Source organism: Nothoprocta perdicaria, unplaced genomic scaffold, assembly GCF_003342845.1.
Source record: "Nothoprocta perdicaria isolate Ctin4 unplaced genomic scaffold, notPer1 scaffold_270, whole genome shotgun sequence".
NCBI classification, from domain to species: Eukaryota; Metazoa; Chordata; class Aves; order Tinamiformes; family Tinamidae; genus Nothoprocta; species Nothoprocta perdicaria.
The window spans coordinates 856,169-875,693 of NW_020455500.1; the positions used below are offsets into that span (position 1 = coordinate 856,169).

General features: G+C 56.8%; 3 protein-coding genes across 3 annotated transcripts; 2 read left to right on the top strand and 1 right to left on the bottom strand.

Moving 5' to 3' along the window:
• The first annotated feature begins 3,627 nt into the window (after positions 1-3,627).
• MTCP1 (mature T cell proliferation 1) lies at positions 3,628-4,411 on the top strand. The gene is made up of 4 exons (XM_026040900.1): positions 3,628-3,735; positions 3,820-3,990; positions 4,144-4,195; positions 4,278-4,411. The coding sequence occupies exons 1-3, from the start codon at positions 3,628-3,630 to the stop codon at positions 4,189-4,191; spliced, it is 327 nt and encodes a 108-aa protein (XP_025896685.1). The 3' UTR covers positions 4,192-4,195; positions 4,278-4,411.
• Positions 4,397-9,167, top strand: CMC4 (C-X9-C motif containing 4). The gene is made up of 3 exons (XM_026040901.1): positions 4,397-4,460; positions 5,423-5,490; positions 7,773-9,167. The coding sequence occupies exons 2-3, from the start codon at positions 5,433-5,435 to the stop codon at positions 7,940-7,942; spliced, it is 228 nt and encodes a 75-aa protein (XP_025896686.1). The 5' UTR covers positions 4,397-4,460; positions 5,423-5,432; the 3' UTR covers positions 7,943-9,167.
• A 2,204-nt stretch (positions 9,168-11,371) lies between these two features.
• On the bottom strand, positions 11,372-18,746 carry FUNDC2 (FUN14 domain containing 2). Its single transcript, XM_026040926.1, has 6 exons — positions 18,663-18,746; positions 17,521-17,587; positions 15,980-16,130; positions 14,711-14,786; positions 13,123-13,257; positions 11,372-12,571 (listed from the first exon to the last, which is right to left on the bottom strand). Exons 1-6 carry the CDS (start codon positions 18,744-18,746, stop codon positions 12,494-12,496), a joined length of 591 nt encoding a protein of 196 aa, XP_025896711.1. The 3' UTR covers positions 11,372-12,493.
• Positions 18,747-19,525: the final 779 nt, after the last annotated feature.

Genomic DNA, 19,525 nt, shown 5'->3' on the forward strand with positions numbered 1-19,525 from the left:
GGGGGGGGGAGCGGGAGGCCGGGCGGGGGGACGGCTTTGGCCGGTGCACACGGCGGTGGCTGTCACCTGCGTAGGGGCTGCAGGTAGGTCACGGGGCGGCGGCACCGGACCGGACCGGACCGGACCGGACCGGACCGCTCCCCCCCCGCCGGGGCCGCTGCCCGCGCCGACCGCACCGGACCGGCTTGGACCGGACCGGGACCGGCTCGGGCCGGACCGGGGGGGGGGCGGTTGCCATGGGGACGCGCTGCGCCCCCCGCCCGGGCCTGGTCCGGGCCTGGCCCGGGGCCCCTCCCGCCTCTGCCCCCCCCGCAGCCCCCAGCGCCCCTCCGTTCCCCCCCGCGTCCCCGTTTTGTGCCTCTCCCCGTTCCCGCACATCCCAGATCCGAGCCCCGCTCGGGGAGCACCGGCCGGGCGGGGGGCACGGTGGGGCCTGCGGCCGCTCGGGTCCCGTCCCCTGGCCCCGTGCGCGGCGCCGTTCGCGGGGGAGCCGGGCTGCCCCTTGGCTCCCCGGGGCCCTGCGGCCTGCCCAGCGTGGTGCCCGGCGCGGGGGCAGCCTTGGCCCTGCAGCCTCGTGGCCGTGCCGCTCGCCCCCCTTCAGCGCTGCCTTTATCTCGGTAACTAACAGGCGGCTGAACTCTTCTAACCATCCCACTGGATCCCACTTTATAATAGCCCGGAATAACGGGGGTGTTCGGCCAGCACCCCGGGATCCAGCCCTGGGGTTGGCCCAGGCTGCAGCCGGAGCGTTCCCCTCCTTGCTCCGGTGGGGGTTCGTTGTTTCATGTAATGCCCATTGCTTTAAAAGCAAATTAATTGCCTTCCTTACAAGGTGCAATCCTCTTCCCGGCCATCCCCGTGCTTGCTCGCACACTGCGTGGCTCAGAGCCACCCCCGTGTCCCAGCACGGAGGTAAACACCCGAGCTCTGGTGCCGAGATAGACACCAAACCTCCACGTCTGGCTGCTGTCAGCGGGGCCTGGGCTTTGAGTCTCCCCCCAACAGGGCCGTAAACAGCTCAGTCTTCTGCAGTTGTATCGGTGAGAACATTGAAACCAGTGTCACAGGATGACACTGCAATCCTGCACATTTAACTGGACTGGTGTTTGTTGGCTGGGATCTTTCAGTATAGATTGTGGCACAAGCTTAATATAAGCAGCTGTTTTTACTGTTTATTTTAAATATAAGAAAACTTACCTTTCCTTTCAACCATTTCTTCCTCCAGGCTCTTGTTTGATTTCCTTATAAAGCCAGCAAAGCCAGGCTTTGGATATGTGTTGCCCTTTCCAGGGCTTTGGTTGCAAATATCTAAGCTCATGCTTTTTGAAATCCTCCCTGCTTGTAGGTTTTGAGTGCTAAAGACAAACCTGTCTCCCTTCAAACCCAATGGACGGTTTTGCCTGACCTTGGCATTTTATTCGTGGCACTAACTGGATATTTTCGTAATTGTCTCAGAGCCTGCAGAAAAGATAGGCCAGACTGGGCCTTTGAACTTTGGCAAATGAACCCTGAGCTGGGGAGTTTGGGGAAAGTTTGGGACAAATTAGTTGGACAAAGAGCAAAACCACATCAAGGGCTGCCCATTCTGCAGCGTCCTCTGCGTGAGACCTTGTTCTGTCAGTCCAGTGCCCTGCATTCCAGCCATATCCACCCAAAATACATTCAAACACCTCTATTATGGTTTCATCTTCCTGTCTCAGCAAGACTGAGCAAGGTTAGTCCGTGGGTAGGAGACCTTCTCGGAAAGGTAGTTGCAGTAGGAAGTAGTGGCGTTCGCTCACTGAGTAGTAGTTTTCCAAGTACCAAAGTCAGCTTTAAGGTGCCAGTGTCTCCTGGTTCTGGGGATGACGAGCGGTAGCTGAGGAGGCTTCTGGCTTTGAGGAAGGGAAGCAAGCGAGTTTGGGAGCTTTTTTGGTCGTGAGGGGGCTCCTGGCATTCTAGCACCGAGTAGGAGAGTATCCTGGCCAAATTCCAAGCTGGGTGATTACATTCTGCTGCCTGCAAGAGAGCAGTGGTTTGTGCTGCATCTCACTGCTGGGCGAAGTGATCGCCTAGGGGCTTGAATTTATGAAGCAACTTAGGATACAGCAGGATGAATGAGACTTAGAGAAGTGTCAAGATGTCACTTTAAGCTTCACAACTCCCTCCTGAAGCCCTCTGGGCTGGTCCCTCTGTTGTTGCATCCCTTGAATGCCAGGGATCCACGCGCTGGGCATTGCTCGGAGTGGCTGTGGCAGCGTTTCCCAGTCCTCTGAACCATGGCAGCTCCTAACAGTTCCTAAGGCATCGCAGGATGTCTCCAGAACTGCTGCGCTTTCACAAAACACACAGACACTTTCCCCCGCATCAAGCAAGGAACAAACAGAATGGGAGAACAAGAAGTAATAAAAGAATGTTCAAAATTTGCTGGGGTTATAAATTAAAATACTGCGACTGTGCTGCTCAGGCTAATCCGCTGTTGGTGTTGAGTTTTCGAAACCTCCGAGTGATCTTTTGATTGGAAAAAAAATAGAGAAAATCTGATCTAAGATACAGAAGGCTTCATGGAAGTGTGTTTCCTGTTGTGTATGTATCCCTGATGTTTAACATTTTTTTTTCTCCCTGACCTTCCCTGCTTTATTTTGTACCCAGCTTTTCTTCTGTCTGAAATCTGCCTTAACTTCCCAAGTTTTCAGGAGAAGATCACTGTGTTTCCCTGGGATAGGAATGTCGCAGCTGCTTCCCGGCAGGAAGATGCTATACACGTTACAGCTCAGTTCCACCCCAAACCCAGATAAAGAATGAAGACTTTCAGTACCATTTCGATACCTCTTCTAGGGTTCACAGAGAATCCTTTCCCCTGACCTTCATCTGCTAATGGCTCAGCTTAGTCTAACCAGTAACGAGCTAAATGTGCAATTAGGCAAAAAGTCTAGCAGGAAGAACCGTCTCGATGTCTAAAATTTCTTGGCCCCTGCTGGTCTCAGTCGCTCATAGTAAACAGCTGAGATCTGAACCCCGCAGAGCTACGAGAGCTGTTCCCAAGAAGCTGGGACGGGAATGGACGATCCTGCCCTCCTCTTCACAGAGGTGAGATGAAGGACCCTTCGCAATGACAGCTCTGCAAGCTGCAAGCATGAGGAACCCGTGCCTGTGGAGTCTGACGCTTTGCCTCCAGAATGACCTTCGTTCCTCTTAGGCTAATGTCACCCGTTGTCACAAGTTTTGTTTTTGCCGTTTAGACCATCGCTAGCCACGGAAGTGTCGCTTAAATCACTTTTTTTCCTCCCTCTTCCCCCGCTCCCAGTTTTACACCGAGACTGTTAACAGAGCTAGCAGTGGGATAAGCAAAGCCAATACTTGCAGGGTTCAACCACCTACCTATAGCACCTTTCGCCCCAAAATGCCTTACAAATACCCTGACCGAGCGCACGCGTCCCGGCGCACGCCCTCCCCGGAGACTCCCCTTCACGTAGGCGCCCCCGTAGCCCCCCAGATCTGACTGTTAGGGACGTGGCCGCCCAAAGCAGCGCGTCCCGCGAGGCCACCGCCGCCGCCAGGTGCCTTTCGGAGCCGCCGGCTTCCTCAGCGAGCGCCCGCCGAGCCCGGGAGCCCCCCGCGCGGGCCGGCGGCGCCGGAGCGGAGGGCATGGCCGGCGCCGGGCTGGCCGGCGCGCCTCCCGTGCGGCTCTGGGTGCGCCGCGTGGGCGTTTACTGCGACGAGCGCCGCCAGACGTGGCTCGTGGCTGCGGAAGAGGCAAGTGTGCGCCGCGCTCGGCGGGGTCGCCGCCGCCGCCGCGCCGCTAACCGCCTGCTCTCTCTCTCTGTTGCTCTCCCCCAGGAGGAAGGAATGCTGAGGGCCCGCATCCAAAGAGTTCAGGTGCCCCTGGGTGAGGCGCTGCGGCCCAGCCAGCTCCCCCCATCCCGGCTGCCTCATATGTGGCAGCTGTCCCAGGGTGAGCAGTACAGGGATAGTAACTCTCGCGTTTGGGAGATAGAGCACCATCTCATGGTAAGGATGGTGGCGACGTTAGACCATAGTCATTCCTGTTTGTGAAGTCGTTTGAGCTCCCTGAGGGACGGCAAAGGACTGTTGTTTTGCTGAAGTCCATTAGCTCAGCCAGGGTAACTGTAGACGTATTGAACTTTTCCTTGTCGCTTACAGCTTGGTGGTGTGGAAGAACTGCTGCTTAAACTCGTGCCTGGTGATTAATCTGGTACGTGTGGCTGGTAACGCTGCTTTTGTACTGTGCTCTGTTTATTCCTGGTCATTCTTTAATGTGGCTTTTTGTCTTTCAGGAGCAGTGGCTCTAGGAAGAGCTCCTTGTATGTTTTGTACAATCAATGATTCTCTCTCCACTGAAATGCAGCCACCTCTGAGGTGGAAGCACTTTAACAACACACAGCACCATCACACGAGAGTTTAGCACAGGCAGTGCAGAAGAGTGTCGTGTCCAATTGAAGCATCAGGGGGAGTTCTAGGTAGGCAGAATCTCATCACCCCGAGCGGATTTTGGCCAGGATGCTGGAAATGAGGCCTTAGCTCTGTAGAGCAGTGCTGAGGGACAGGGCAGGTCCCAGCACAGACAGGGGCTGGAAGGGCAGCAGCTCCCTGGCGTGGGGCAAGGGCTGAGGAGGGTCTGGGGGAGCTCCGGGCCATGCACCCCTTCCTGGAGCAGCAGCGCTTTCCATCGAGGTCTCCCATCCAACCGCTGGTCCCAGGAGCTTTTGCTCCTCGTTGGATCTCTCGTGAGAGGTCCCAGTTGCAGGGGTCACAGCTGCAGAAGGTCCTACCGAGTGCCTGGGATCCTGCTCAACAGTGATCGAGTGTGGTGGAGCTTTGCTCCAATCTGGCTTTTTTGGGAGATTTCAAGAGGTTTTCTATAACCAAAGCAAAACAAAAAAACCCAGCCCATCATTATTTTAACAGGATGTACACAACTGTTATTTTTTAAATTGCTTTTCCAGGTGCAGTTTTATGACAGACACCAAACCCTGGTTATGTAGAGCTCGCAGGGACGGCCTTTACTCAATTGCTTGTTTCAGTATAAGGCTTGAAGGCTTAGAACTGTATTTAAAAAATCATCTGTGTTCGTTGAACTCTATTCAGAGGAGGGAATTCTGTGTTTCTAAGTGGAAAAGTACACGTTTGGACCAGGGAAAAAGGAGGGGGAAATAAAAAGGGCAAAAAGTCTGTGAAACTGGAGCAGTTTCAGCAGACCCAGAGCCGTTTCAGTCCTGAGTAGCTGCCTGTGTGCGGTGGCAGTCGTGTGCAGGCTGCAGTAGGTGGCCCAAAATCCTGCACTAGAGAGGAAAATTGGGAGCCCTTTAAAAGTCTTGGTTTTAAGGGAATGTCTTGCCCTCCTCCGGAAAAAGAAAAAAAAAAAAAAAAGGAAAAAGAAAAAGCCCATTGTTTCTACAGTAACATTTTCCTATCATTTTAGTTCTCTGACCATGTCCCAGAAGGATCCCTGCCAGAAACAAGCCTGTGAAATACAGAAATGCTTGCAAGGTACCAAGCGTTATTTTGTCTTTTCGGTGTCTTGATAGTTGGTGGAACTTTCTTTTCTTTCAATTTAAGCCTGTTCTTTCACCTTGAGAAGGAAGAAAGCAAGGCCGTTGGTGCGACCTGCTTGCCAAGCAAACAGTAGCTCATTTTAACAGATTTTCCTCGTGTTTGATTTGGAATAACAAGACACCGTTAGTACAGCAGAATAGTGTTCGTAACAGGGATGTGTTATTTCAAAACAAAGTCTTCTCCATGCTCTGGTCAGTGCCTGGCAGTCTCGGGACTAAGCTGTAGGTAGGTAAAGTTAGACATTATCATAGGCTTGCTTACAACATGGATAGGGTAGTGTTTTATGGTGCGTTTTATGGGAAGACTGCAACTCTAGGGGTGTCCTCAGAGCAGGACAGACTTGGCTGTCGAACAGTAAGAGGGTTAGGTTGGTGAGATCTGGCCTCAGGGCTGATGGAGTTTGATGTCTTCTGGAGAACTTCCTCAGCTCTTCTGTATTATGTGATGGGGTGGTTGGGGAGAAGGCTGGTAGGGGCCTGGGTTGGGAAGAGCTGCCTTGTTACTCATAGAGGAAAAAAAATACATTAGTGAAAATGCTTTGCTGCTTGGAAAAGGATTCTTGAGCAGGCAGGCTTGGAAATGTGTTCTCCAGAGGTCCCTGCCAACGTCAGCTGTGCTTGACAACACCTTGCCATAGGAAATGGGTGGGAGAGAGCATTCCTTGGAGCCGCAGCTCCGGGTTCGTGGCGAGGGAGGGAAGGCTGGTGGCGCCCGGCTGGAAGCAGCCGCCGCTTCGGCAGAAACTCCTCTCTGCTTTTAGTTTCCGTGCAGCCTGCGAGTGAGATAGTGAAAAATGTGATGAGGGGGTGAAACCCTGTGGGGGAAGTCGAGAGACCGCTCTGCCACCGTCAGCACCCGCGACGGGCGCAGTCTGGGGGGTGACACAACAGCCCCCGGATGGCTGGGGAAGAGCCGAGGAGGAAAAGCAGGCAGAATAAACGAGGGAAAAGCTGCAGCCACGTTTTGGAGGGTGTCTGTGTGTCCCAGGATTCTCTTAGTGTTGGGAAGGTGTGACCATCCCTGGGTGAGCTCTGTGTTCCCGTCACGCACAGACTCGGCGAGTTGGCGGAGGGGAGCCTGGCTGGCTCGCTCACTGACCGCAGAGCCTTCACGGGGCTCCTGCAGGACCCAGGGCCAGCGGTGGTGACCGCAGCAGTGTCACAGCATGCAGCACTGCACTGCACCACGCTGCGCTGCACCGCGCTGCACCGTGCTGCATCATGCTGTGCTGCGTCATGCTGCATCATGCTGCACCGTGCTGCACTGCACCGTGCTGCACTGCACTGTGCTGCATCATGCTGCACCATGCTGCACTGCACCGTGCTGCACTGCACTGTGCTGCATCGTGCTGCACCGTGCTGCACTGCACTGTGCTGCAGGGCACTGTGCTGCACTGCACTGTGCTGCATCATGCTGCACCGCACCGTGCCAGGCAGGGAGCTCCCCCGGAGCCGGGATGCCGGTCCTGCCGTGTCCAGCAGGAGGGAGCCCGGGCCGGCCGTGCAGCCGCTCGCGCCCCGGCGCCCAGCCCAGCGCCCCGGCGGCAGCAGCGTCGGAGCAGCAGACAAGGAGGACGAGTCATTGGGCTTCAGCACGTCAGGAGCTAAAGGGGGGACCCATGCACGGAGGGTGGAGCTGCCCCCCAGCTCCATGCAGCTCCCATTGCGCGCCTGGATGAGCTTCCTGCTCACATGCTGTGTTGTCATTGGAAGATGGATTATGCTGCAAAACTGCAGCCCTGCTCCCCCCTGCAAATTACAGGCCACCAGAGCAGTGATTTCAGATGCTTCTCTCTCTTGCAAGCCCCGTAGTAATGCACACCTCTGTGCTAACACCAGGTCTGCTTTGGATGCTTTTGTATCTGTTGTAGACCTGATAGTAGCGTGGCATGGGCGCTTGAAGGGATCACGGGATTCAGCTTAAAAGGACAGAGAGAGCAGGGACTGAGGGCAGCTCCATTCTTGCTGTAGTGACGAGCAGCAGCTACAGTCCCCGGTGCTCCCAGCAGCGGCCAGGCTGGCTCGGGACAGCTTTGGACAAATGAACTAGAGAGGGATTTTGCCGAGTGGGGAGCCCCAGGCGTGTTAGCAGCCATGGCCGTGCATCAAGGCACAGCGGGCAGCACTGGCAGGGCCGGGCTCGACCTGTCCCCTCGGGGGACGGGTCGAGCTCTGCGGTGCAGACTTGGCATCACTCTCCTTTTTCTTCTTTTCCAGCTAACAACTACGTGGAGTCCAAGTGCGAAGCTGTGCTGCAGGCGATGCGGAGGTGCTGTGCCCGCTACCCCAGGGGCAGATCCATCTGCTGCTCAGGGTTCGAGAAAGAGGAGAGAGAGAGAGAAAAGCTGCAGGCCGCTTCAGAAGGAATCCCCCCCACACAGCAGTAACACTCGGCAGCTCCAGCAGGTGCCAGAGCACGGACTCACCTGCAGAGCTCTTACTTGCTTTTATTTTGCAGTCCTTCTGTAGACTTTCAGGAAAGCCAGATCGCTCCCAGAACACACCGTCCCGTGCACCAAAACGTAATAATGCAGAACCAACAGCTGGCCTGGTTAACGGACTTTATTTGCTCTACCAAAACATTATCTACCTTGTCTTAGCATTGCACTTGTGTCTGTGAAAAGTCAACGTGGTGTTTCTAGAACGCTTATCCTCCTCTAATCCGTCCTCAGTGTCAACGTGCAGGGCTGGAACCAGGTTCTTTCCAACTTCTGGAGTGGGAGGTACAGGAAATATGCTCAAAAGAGTGAGTTTAAATGTGACACACGAAATGATCATCTTGACATAGCAAAGGAAACGCTGCCATCCTGCAGTAGTTTCAAACATTCAGCTGTCTGCTGGTTGAAGCTCAAGAACGAGAATCGGTTCTGGGGCTTGTCCCTAGTTCTGACACAGATCCCGAGTGACTACAAGTCACTTTGCCTAAGTGCCTCTCCTTCCCACTGGATAGGGTTCTGACTACTTTATATTGGGATTGCCTAGACGCTGCTATTTGCATGACAATAAAGACGTTACAGGAACATTATTTCAGGGATTGCTACAGGAATAGGATTTTTAAAAGAGCAATATTCATTTGGAAAATCTGACTGTTGATACAAAAACAGATTTATAAGTTTGTTACGTGTAACTGAGCACCTTTACGCAATATGCCACGAGCCCAGCATAATTCCACGCTCTGGTACCCAGAGCCCTGGGCTAGATCCAAGAACGGATTTAGGTGCCCTCACAGAACAAGGTCCAGGCACCCGCGTTCCACAGAGCGCTCCAGACTCCCACTTGCAGACAGACCGTGTCCGGGCCCCAAGGGAGGTGGCTTTTCAGATGCTCTCCCTCATGCAGCAGAATTTCCTGTGACCTGTAGGCAGAGCTTGGTAGACAGGTTCCTGCATCACCCTTCAGAGCTGCCTAAGTCTCTCCGTCCACTGTAGCAGGAGTCCAGGCACCTCAGTGGGTGCCAAGTCCATTCCAGGGCCCAGACACCTCAACCACAGACTTTGAACCCACTAAGCTCCTAACTCTGTCATTAGATCTAGCCGTAAAGGACTTTTGTGCTGTGATCAAGTACAATTTATTAAATACAGCTTCTATAAACAGACCACTGTAGTCTAGGCACAATAGATGAGTGCATTGACGCCTAGAAGAGCAAAACCATCTGTATTCACTGCTCTGAAATACCACGATACAAATAAATGACTGGAACAAATTGCAGTCTGGGTTGGTTGTTTGTCGAGAACGCGACGCAGCCGCGCAGAGCCGGGCGGCTTGGCCGCCCTTCGCGGTCCGGAGCTGCCTCTGACAGCAGCGTGTTTAAATAGAAGCCGCTTGCTAATTTTATATCCAGGGCTCAGGATCAGAATTAATTCAGAGCGAGCCTTCCCTTCCTGCACAGGAAAAAAGGAGATGGGGTTTTTAATATTCTTGAGGACCAGGGAAAACAGCAAGGCGGCAATTAGGCGGCTCCGACACCTGACAGCCGCCCGTGTTACCTCCTTGCCCTGTCTTGAGCAGCAGCAGCGCCAAGACAGTCGCTGAGCAATGGTCAGAAGTGGCTCCTTGGGCTTCTCCAGCACCTGCGAGGAAGGAGAGGCCTCTTCTCCCTGCCCACCCGGTGCAGGAAGCTCCAGTTTTGGGAGCAGGGCTGAGAGGAGCCGGGATCATCAAGGAGAGGGACTCGGGCTGCTCATCCTGACCAGCTCTCCCTCCAGCAGGGAGGGAACCTGCCCATGTCAAGGTCAGCCTTGACATGAGGTGCACAGAGATGCCAGGAAACTTCACACGGGGAAGCTTAGAGCAAAACTGTTTAATAAAATATCACCTCAACAAGCATTTAAATACAATATATAAAAAGACTTTACAAGCCTAGTGTGTTTTAAACCTTCCCGTACCGGAATGGGCGCCAGCAGCTGTTGAAACCAGCCCAGGGGGATTGCGTGTGTACGTGCACACATGTGCCAGGGGACAGGACGCTCATTTTGGCACCCGCAGCAACACCAATGCATCCCGTGGAGGTTGTCCGTGCTGCATGAAAACTGCCAGCGCCTCCACGCAGCCCTTCCACGGTGCCAGCCGCGAGGCCAGCACTGGAAGAGCAGGAAGACTGGCTGGATTTGGATATCCTTGCCCACTCCCCGCTTGCGTTTGCCCCAAACTCAACGTGAATTTGTCTCAATCACTTGTTTCCTCCTAAAGCAGGAAACAAGATATTTTAGCCTGATTAGAGCCATCTCTGGGCCTTTTCTCTCCATAGCAGCAATTCCAGACCCTGAGGACCCAGGACCCAGATGCCCTTCCCTAGATTAGGGCAGAAATAACAGGGAATTGAGCCCTAAGTTCTGTTAATTATTTACTTTGAGCTTTGTCTCGGAGAGCTCAGCTGAAAGCTGTGTTAGGTAACATGCCAGGCAGAGATCAAGTAACATCATTTTCCCCTACAAGAACAAGGGAGATCCTGCAATACATACGTATTAATTCTCCCACATTCAGCTGCATTCCTGCCACACCCCAAAGAAAACCCAACCAAATAAAAAGCAGCCTTTGTCACTCCATTCCCAAGCAGTGATTTACCAAGGACCTACTTGTTGCCTCACGGAATTCCTCCAGCCCTTGGTGACCTTTAAGAGGACCGTAACTGAAAGCACGGGAGCCTGCCTGCTCACACGTGTGGCAGGGCAGGCACAAAGACACCCCCTCTGCACCCCGGCCCAAGCGGCTTTGAGGATGAAGAAGGCGAGAACCTCGACTAGCAGAACCTCACCTAACCCAATGTGCTGCGACACTGACTTCAGTGAACACCGTGCAAAACACAAACCACCTCAAAGGCCATGACAGCAGCGGCGGAACCGGCGGCTCCAGCTCTTCCAGCTTTTCTCCGTGGGGAAGTTCCCCAATTCCATCCACGGCACAAGCCAGAGCACAGCCCGGCATTACACAGCGCACCAGCAATGCAGAACAGCTCTAAGGGATTGCTTTTTTTTTTTTTTTTTTTTGTATTTTTTTGCCTTTTCTCTTGTAGGTTAGAGCTGTGCTCTGCACAGAGCTGCGCTGGGCTCGAAGCAGCAGCCTCTGCATCTTGGCTGCCCCCTTCTCTGCAGGGAAAGGGCTGCAGACACCCAAGTTAAGGAAGCAGGAGGATAGCTCTTTTTGTGGAAAGGGGGAAAAGCCAAGGGGCTGAAAGAGAGAAGGAACATCGCTGAAGCAGAAAGCTAAAAGCTGCTCCTGCCACAGGAACACTCCCTGATTTTCCTACCTTTGATATTTAGGCCTAAGGACCCTGTTTTCCTAAGCAGGCAGCAAGGGGAGCAGGCTCCAAGCAGCCTCTCTGTAACCACAGTCTCGGGCTGGGGAAGGGAATAAGTGGGAGTTATTGCCAAACACGTTCAAAGGAACCTGTCATTTCCAAGTGACACACCAGAGAGGCAGCTGAGCCCTTCTGACAACAGCAGCCCCCAGGGTGCAGATGCTGAGGAGATTAAACTCAGTTTGCAGAGAGCAGGGAGATGGGATTTGTACTCTGCAGAGCCAGATAAAAGACTGCACACAAAGCAGATCTAGCCAGATTTCCTATCTCTTCCCCCATTCCAACTAAGCTGGCAACAGGGATCCTAGACCAGCACAACACACCCCAAACCATAGGATGCATCTCCTATGTACAATCCTGCAGCCTGGCGAGAAGGGAACTCGGTCGTTCCCTGCAGCTGGGAGCTCGGTGCCTTTCAGGGGACACGGAGCGGGCCTGGAGCGTCACCGTGGGGCTCGGTTTCCATCCGCAGTGCCAGCGCCGCGCTTCCAGTAAGGGCTATAAATACCAGCCAAGGAGAAGCCCGGTGACCAGCTACGTGTAGTGCAAAGGTGGGGAGGCAGCCCAACGCCCCAGGCCCACAGAGAGCTGGAAGTGGCTCCCTAACCACCAGCCCAGAAGCCCCTTCTGGCACAGAGCCCAAACTGCCCCGATGCTTCTGCCTCCACCCGAGGCCGGCCGGGCAGAGGTGGGTTTCACACTGCGCCCCTGTGCAGAGGGAAGCTCCGGCTTTACAGGTGCCAGGGAAGAGAAAGCCAAGCAGCAGCGAACAACTGATAGCTGTTGTATATACAAACTGGCAGACAAATAAATATAATGCCCCTGGGCACCTGTGAAGAAGCGTGTTTAGAGTTCTCTGCCCCTACGTATCTATGCGGCTGCAACTTACCAAAATCTGGGCATATTGGGTGGGGAGAGGAATCAAACTCGTATGCTGGGGATCACGAGCTTCAGATCAAGCCCAGCACCCAAACAGCCCACAGTAATAAGCTGGAAATCGGAGCAGCATTGTAAAAAGTCCAGGTTGGAACCTGGGAGCAGAAGCGATTCAGCTGCTGAAAACAGCCACTGATTTCTAAGTGAGAGGGAACATGAAGGAGAGGACATGGAGACTGGACAAGAAACGAGGGCTGGGCAGTTCCTACGACGCCATTCCAAGCAGAAATCCTCCAGCAAAGCCTCCAGTCAGGATAACATTCTTCTTCAGGAACGTGATCACCTAGGAGGAGAGAGCAGAGCCGACAGGGTTCAACAGCAGCGGGTCACTCTCCTGCCCTCCCCACAAAAAGGTGCCTCTTGGGCTCATCCCTGAGCTGGGACAGTGGCCACTGCTCGGCTCTAGGAAAGGAGCCTCCCTAATGGCCCCCCTGCTCCCATTCCCACATACGGATCCCGGAGTAGCTGAGTCCCTGTGCAGCCAGCCCTGCATCGGACACCCAGGGCTTGGCTGCAGCCACAGGACACAGCAGAGCCCGGGCTGAGCAGACCAGGCTGCCTCCCGAGCTGCTCAGCTGGGCTCGTCACACTGAAGAGATTCTTCTTGGGCTCCCCACAATGCCGGCCAATTTTCTTCCAACACCGAGGAATTTGCTCCATGGGGAGCTGGCATCACGCCTAGAAGCCACCCTGGCTCTCTCAAACTCACCTGGGTAGCTTTGCCATCTCTCCTGTTGTTACACAAGCACCCCAATGAGGGGAAAGATCCCTAAAAGCCCAGAAGTTGACCCCGTTTCATCCAGCTGGGTGCTCACCCTGGCAGAGCGGTCTCACCTCATCCACTTTGCCTTTCACTTCTGGGGCCATCTTGTTGCCGCTGCTGTGAAATTTCAGCTGCTGCTTGGCTTTGTTCACGTCCCGTTCTACCAGCTTCCAGTCCACTTTGATGTACCCCGTGTGGTTTGCAACCTAGGATTTCGAGGGACAGAAAGTGAATTCCTGGGGGTGAAACCCTGCTCAACCCACGGCTAAACCCCCTGCCATCCAAAACCCAAACCAAAGCCAGCCCACATGATCGTTCAGCAGGCTGAGAGAGCAGGGATTGAGCACGCAAGCTTAAGGGTTGGGAAAAGCCCCGTCCCCAGGTTACATTAACGGCCCTGCAACATCTGCCAGGCACAATAATCCCCGCACAGATGGGCACAGGGCTGCAGCTTAGAGCCGCCAGCCTCCCCTCCGAGGCAAAGCTGCCATCCCTCCCCCTCACAGCTGCCACGTGTCCCGCTGGGCCTCGCGCTCCTGCTGCTGGTATTAATAGGCTATTCCTAAGTATTTCAGCTGGTCGGGATGATTCAACAGGGAAACCCTCCCTGCTCGGGGCGGGCTTTAGGCCGTGGCACAACAAGTAGAACCAGAAGAGCAGGGGGAATAAAACACACGAGACACAACACGGGAAAGCCAACAGTGAAGGGTGGCTGTGGGAATCTGTGAACAGGATCCTGCAGGACGAACAAGCTGCATTTCAGCATCCAAGATGCTCCTCTCAAGCCCAGAGTTCTTAGAAACCACAAGAGAAATAGTTGGAGGAGACAGAAATCTCTGTTTCCATCCTCTTCCCCAGTACATTATAAAGATCCTCCCCTGATCTAGCTCAACCCCGTGGAAGGCAGCTTGGAGATGCACATCACAGCCATGGCCAACCACCCCCTTGACATTAAGGGCTGTTCCTCGGGGGCTCCCATCTCCCCCAGCGCAGAACTGACAGCAGCAGCCAGCTCTGACCCCAGTGCTGCAGCACAATTTCCCCCGGACTAGCCTGTCTCCTGCTCCAAGTGCTCGGGTGGCCCTGCAGTGACAGTCCCCACACGCCTCTGTCCAGCTTCTCTCAGCAGCCCCTAAACAAAAAGGGCCTCTTGGCAGTCCTCAAACCTGTGCATGCTGCTCCTGCTTCGCTGCTGCTACAGAGGGTGAGGAATTTATCCAGAGATCCACGCAGAGGCCTTGCTCCTTCAGCACATCAGGAGCCCAAAGCCACCCGCCAAAACCAGCTTCCAAGTCTTTACAGATTTGACTCATCTCTGGCTGCCACAAGCTAAGAAGTACCACCGAGGTGACCCAACGTGTTTCTAAAACGTTTTTATGTAACTCCACAAGAGGCACTTGCATTCATCTGTTTCTAATACACTTTACGCTACCCATGGGAATGGGAATCTACGTCACAAGTAACACATGACACCCCTGGCAGAGCACGGAACTGATCCCACATGTCCAAACAACAGGGAAGCTGCTCGACCATGCTGCTTACTGTTGATTAAGATCGCCTGTTGAGTCACAGGGTTGTTAATGAACATCACTAATCACTAGCTGAGCCTTGCTCCTCGCACAGGCTCCTTGGGAAGCCCAGCCCGCCGCTCGCACGTACCTGGAGCAGGAAAAAGCCGCCTCCCACGGCCGTTGCAGCCAGCTTCCCGACTTTCTGGAAGATGAATCCAGTGCACCTGCAAATAAACCAGGACATGGTGAGGAGGATCCCACAGGACAGCGCTGGGCATTAACTGTGCAGGGCTCTGGGACAGCCTGACCTGTGGTAGAAGAAGCCAGGAGAGACCAGAGAAATGGAGAATTGTGCCCAGCCAAACCCACAAACTCTCCACAACCTTTTACTTCTCACTATCACAGCCCAGCATTCAATAGATGTGAATCTCTTCCCTTCAAAAACCCTTTTGGGCCTCCCAGAAGCATCACCAGAAACACGCAATTTCTTTGGAATTATTATTATTATTTTTTTTTTTTCTTTTTCAAACTGGTGTCACCTCTAACAGGGGTTCAAGGCAGCCCACGTGCCTCTGCTCCCTGGCACAGCACTGACCGTGGACCACAGGGCACGGCCTGAGCCACCTCAGACACGGGTTTGCCTCCGCGTTTCGTTTCTTTGGGGCTGCAACAGGACGACAGCAGAAGCCTGGAGCTGCTGCTGCCTCCAGCAGCGCGATGCACGTGAACCTGGGGAACATCCAGGGCTCAAGGAAGCAGCTCCAGGCCACCCCGCCGCTCCTTCTTGCGGTGTCACATTCTGTCACCTCAGACAGCCTTTGATTTGACCACAGTTTCCTCAACAACATGGCAAAGCGACACAGGAGCCTTCTCCCTTACGTGTTCCCGAGTGGATGCCCTTGGCCGAAAGCAGAGGGAAGTGGCCAGTGTGGAATTTTACTGGAAGATCAACAGGGGGTTATTTTGAATGGTGGCTCCTGCGTGGCGAGAGGGCAAGAAGCAGAGAGGGGCCAGCAAAGCAGCGCGGTCACACTGGGCGTCCGGGTCGATCCTGTCACGGTGGGAACGATGCTGCCGGAGCCGGCGCTTCCCATGGCACCTCGATCCCTTCCCGCTGGGGTTCGATCCCATGGAGCCCGGGATCCCCGTCCTGTGCGCGGGATCCCAGAGCATGGCCACATCCCAGGGCAGGAAAACCCTCTGCTCCAAGCGGCACAGGGATGCGCTCCAGGCCTCGACACCAGCAGGTTACAGCAGTTGTTGTGAAGAACGGCCCATTTACCCCCAACTCCTCCTATTTACCTGCTCCCCCCGGAGAGCTCTCAGTCTCCAACTCCACGTTAAACCACCACCCTGTTCCCGCCAGGAGGCCCCCAAATCCCCTCCGGGCGCTGGCGGCAGCGCCGGCCCCGCTCACCATCCCGTGACGCCCCCGATCACCAGCTGCGTGGCCACGTTGTACTTCTCGGCGCTGGAGCCCGAGCCGGGCGCGAACACCTTGCGCCACCAGGGCCGGCTCTTGGTGTACTCGGCCAGGTCCAGCACGTTGAACGCGTCCTCCTTCCTCCCTGCGGGCGCCCAGGGACGCTCAGCACCTCGAGAAGCCCCCAGAGCCCCTGGGATGCCCCCAAGGCCCCCATCCCAAAGCACAAGGGCCCCCTCTCCCCGCTGTCCCCAGGGCCCTCCAGACCCCCGGGGATGTCCCCAAGGCCGGGCCCATGTCCCCCAGGCACAACACCCACTGCCCGCCCACCCCCTCCTGTCCCCGGGGTGAAAGGACCCCCCAGAGCTCCCTGGATCCCCCCCCAGGCCCAGGGACCCCGCAGGACCCTCAGACTCCCCTCCCGGTCCCCTCCCGGGCCCACGGGCGCCCCGCTCCCCATGGCCTCGTGTCTCCCGGCAGAGCCGGCTCGGGCCCTCAGACGGCGGCGAGCTCCGGTTGCGGCCGCAGCAGCCGCCGGTAACGGGGGGATCGGGGTCGGGGTCCCGGTCCCGGTCCCGGTCCCACCTCCGCTCGGGGCCGCCATGACGCGCCCTCCGCTCCGCCGCAGCCACGTGACTGCCCGCGCGCAGGCGCGCGCGCGCGAAGGCGCCGCCCCCCAAGGCCACGCCCAGGCGCGTCACGTGGGCCACGTTCATTGATGAGAAAAAGTCCCCGCGGGCGGGGGCGTCACGTGGTCGGGCGGCGCGGGCGCGCGCGCGGGTCGTGTGTGGGCGCGGGGCGGCGGGCAGGGGTCTCGCGTGGGCACGGGGCAAACACGCACAGGTCGCACGTGGGCACGGAGCAGCCCTGCACAAGCCACGCAGCTGGGCACGGGCTGGCCACGCGCGGGTCACGCACGTGGGCATGGAGCAGCCCCACATGGCCGCGCGCGTGGCACGGAGCAGCCACGGACAGGTCGCCCGCGTGGGCACGGAGCAGCCCTGCCTAGGGGCAGCATCCCACGAGGAGAGGAGCGGGGCTTCAAGGACATCTAAAGGCTCCCTCCGAGCCGCATGTCCCTTGTGCTGGCGGGGGACACGTGGCGGAGCCGGGACAGCCGCCACCACGTTCCACGCGCCGCCGCCGCCTGCCTCGCAGGGACAGCGCGGACACGCCTCGCGAGTGACAACTTTGAGCCCAAGCCCCTGCGGAGGGAGGCGAAGCCCCGGGGCCGCGGAGCAGCCGCGCCAGGAAACGCTGAAGCCGCAAGCGGCAAAAAGAAAGGAAAAAAAAACTAAAATAAAAGCGAAGGAAACGCCACCGAGCGGGCGCTGCGCGGGGGGCATTTGCTCCCACGCGGGGGAAGCTCCCGCGTTCGCTCGGGGCTCAGGACGGGGCAGCGGCGCCCGTGGTGACCCAGTAATCAGATGTAGCTGTTGCGGAGCGGGACAGATCCTACACCGACTACTGAGCGGCCACGGGCGCCAGGTCGGCGCCGAGCGGCGGGACCCGCGTGCACGACACGGGGGCCCTACCTGGCCGGTGTCCCCCGGTGCCACCAAGCCCATGTCGCTGCGTGCTCCGGCTGCTGCAGTGGGGCGGCTGCGCCGGCCCCGCCGCTTTTAGCGCGAGCGGGTCCCCGGCCCCGGGGGCCGGCGCGGGCCGGCGGGAGGAAGCGCGCGGCGCGGCCCCGTCAGAGCGAGAGCGCGGGGCTTTCCGGGGGGTTTCTCTCGCCCTCCTCGTTTTCTGGGAACCGGAGGCGCCCGGGCTTTCCGTGGGGGCGACGGCGCTTCTGCCCCGGGGACTTCACCACCCTGCACGGCTCTTTCGCAGCCTCCCCCCGCGGGGAAGGGGCTTCTGCCCCGTGGAGCTTCTCAGCTCTGGCAAGTGCGGGTCCTTCCTGGGCCACCTTTCTTGGTGGTGGCCCTGATTCCTTCTGTGTATTCACCTGCTGCAAGGGCAACATTGAGGAATGCCACCTTGCAATGAGGTGTGAGCACAGAGCAGGCACTGTCGCGATAGCCTCGTGTCCCGACTGCACCAAAATCTGTCCCGCGGCACCTGCAATTGCCTCGTCCCTTTGCACGTGTCCAAGCACTGCAAGGGAAGCCGCTAAAACAGCAGGCAGCATCCCTGCTCCTTGGGATGCCCAGCTGGGATGCAAGGGAAGATGCTCCACAGAGCAGCCGGGCTTCCCAGGCCCACGTAGGCGCTGCGGGCGCCCGTGGGCGACGCTCCCATTCCTGAGCAGCGTCTGTGCGTCACTCTCCTCGCCGGCAGACACACAGAAAGTCCCGGGAGGGATGAGCCGCCGCTTGCTTTGCTCTGAGTCACTTTTCCCCACGCTGAGCAGAGCCCTGCACAGTTCAGGGAAAACCGCTGGTGGTTCCGGCCGGCACGTGGCTCCCGTCCCGGGGTCCTGGCACGCTCACCACGGGCTCCTTGGGCAGAGCCGCACGTCTTAATGCCGCAGATTGTTTTTTCCTTTCCTGCCTAGTGTCATTTCTGGGTGAAAAAAAAAAAAAAAAAAAAAGCCCTGCCCTTTTCTAACCTTTCTGGACGAGTACTGTCCCACAGCACCAGGACATCCCCAGTCAGCACGTCCAGATTAAACCACTGCTATAAGAGCAGCCTGTGGTCGTCCTGGGGAGCTGGTGGCCACGCTGGGGAGCTGCACCTGCCTCTCCCCCACCATGCACCAAAACCAGATCGTTTTTCCTCGCACGGCTCTGCCGGAAACCGCGGGGTGCTCGGCGCTCATCGCGGTGCCGTGGGGCCCGTGCTCGAGGAAAGGGCTTCCTGGCTGGCATCGTGCTGAGGGCGCGGTGAGATGGGGGTGGCTTTTCTGGCACTGTCAGAGCACCCTTGGCAACAAGGGTGGGCAGCCTCTGCCCGCCGGGGGTTTTTCCATGCCCGTGGGGGAGCCCCGGGGAGACGGAGCCGCCCTTGGATGTGTTTTCCCCGACAAGCTCAGGCAGCGGGTGGGAGGACGCAGTGCGCGGGGTCACGGCTCCGTTCGCTGCGTGACTGATGGGCCGCTTCCCGCGGCGGGCGCCAGGCCGGGGCTGGCCCTTCCTCCTTGTTTTCCTGCCCCGGGAGCGCTCGGCGAGGGCAGCGCGCCGTGCACGAGCCCACGTGCACGTGGCGGCGCCCGGACGGGGATCTCCTAAGTGTTCGGAACACAAGAAACAAAAGGCCCCAAATGTGGGAATTTGCAAATAGGGACAATTAGTGGAAAAAAAAAAAAAAAGGAAAAGAAAAAAAAAAAGAAGAAAATAAATTGGGGTGCCTCTTTGGAGCTGATGTGGGGAATGTGGGACATGCGGCTGCAGCACCTGCTCTGGGCTCCTTCCTTGCAAAGGTCCCTGGGGCAGCTCCTCACCTGTGCCTCCCAGGAACACATAGACACTCACACTTAGCACCTGGTGGGCAGATCTTCCCCCAAAACGGCCTTTCCATGGGATACAAGGGGACAGAATCATCAGGGTGGAAGCTGCTCCAGTGAGAACCAGTGCAGGTGGCTCCATAGGGCATGAGACT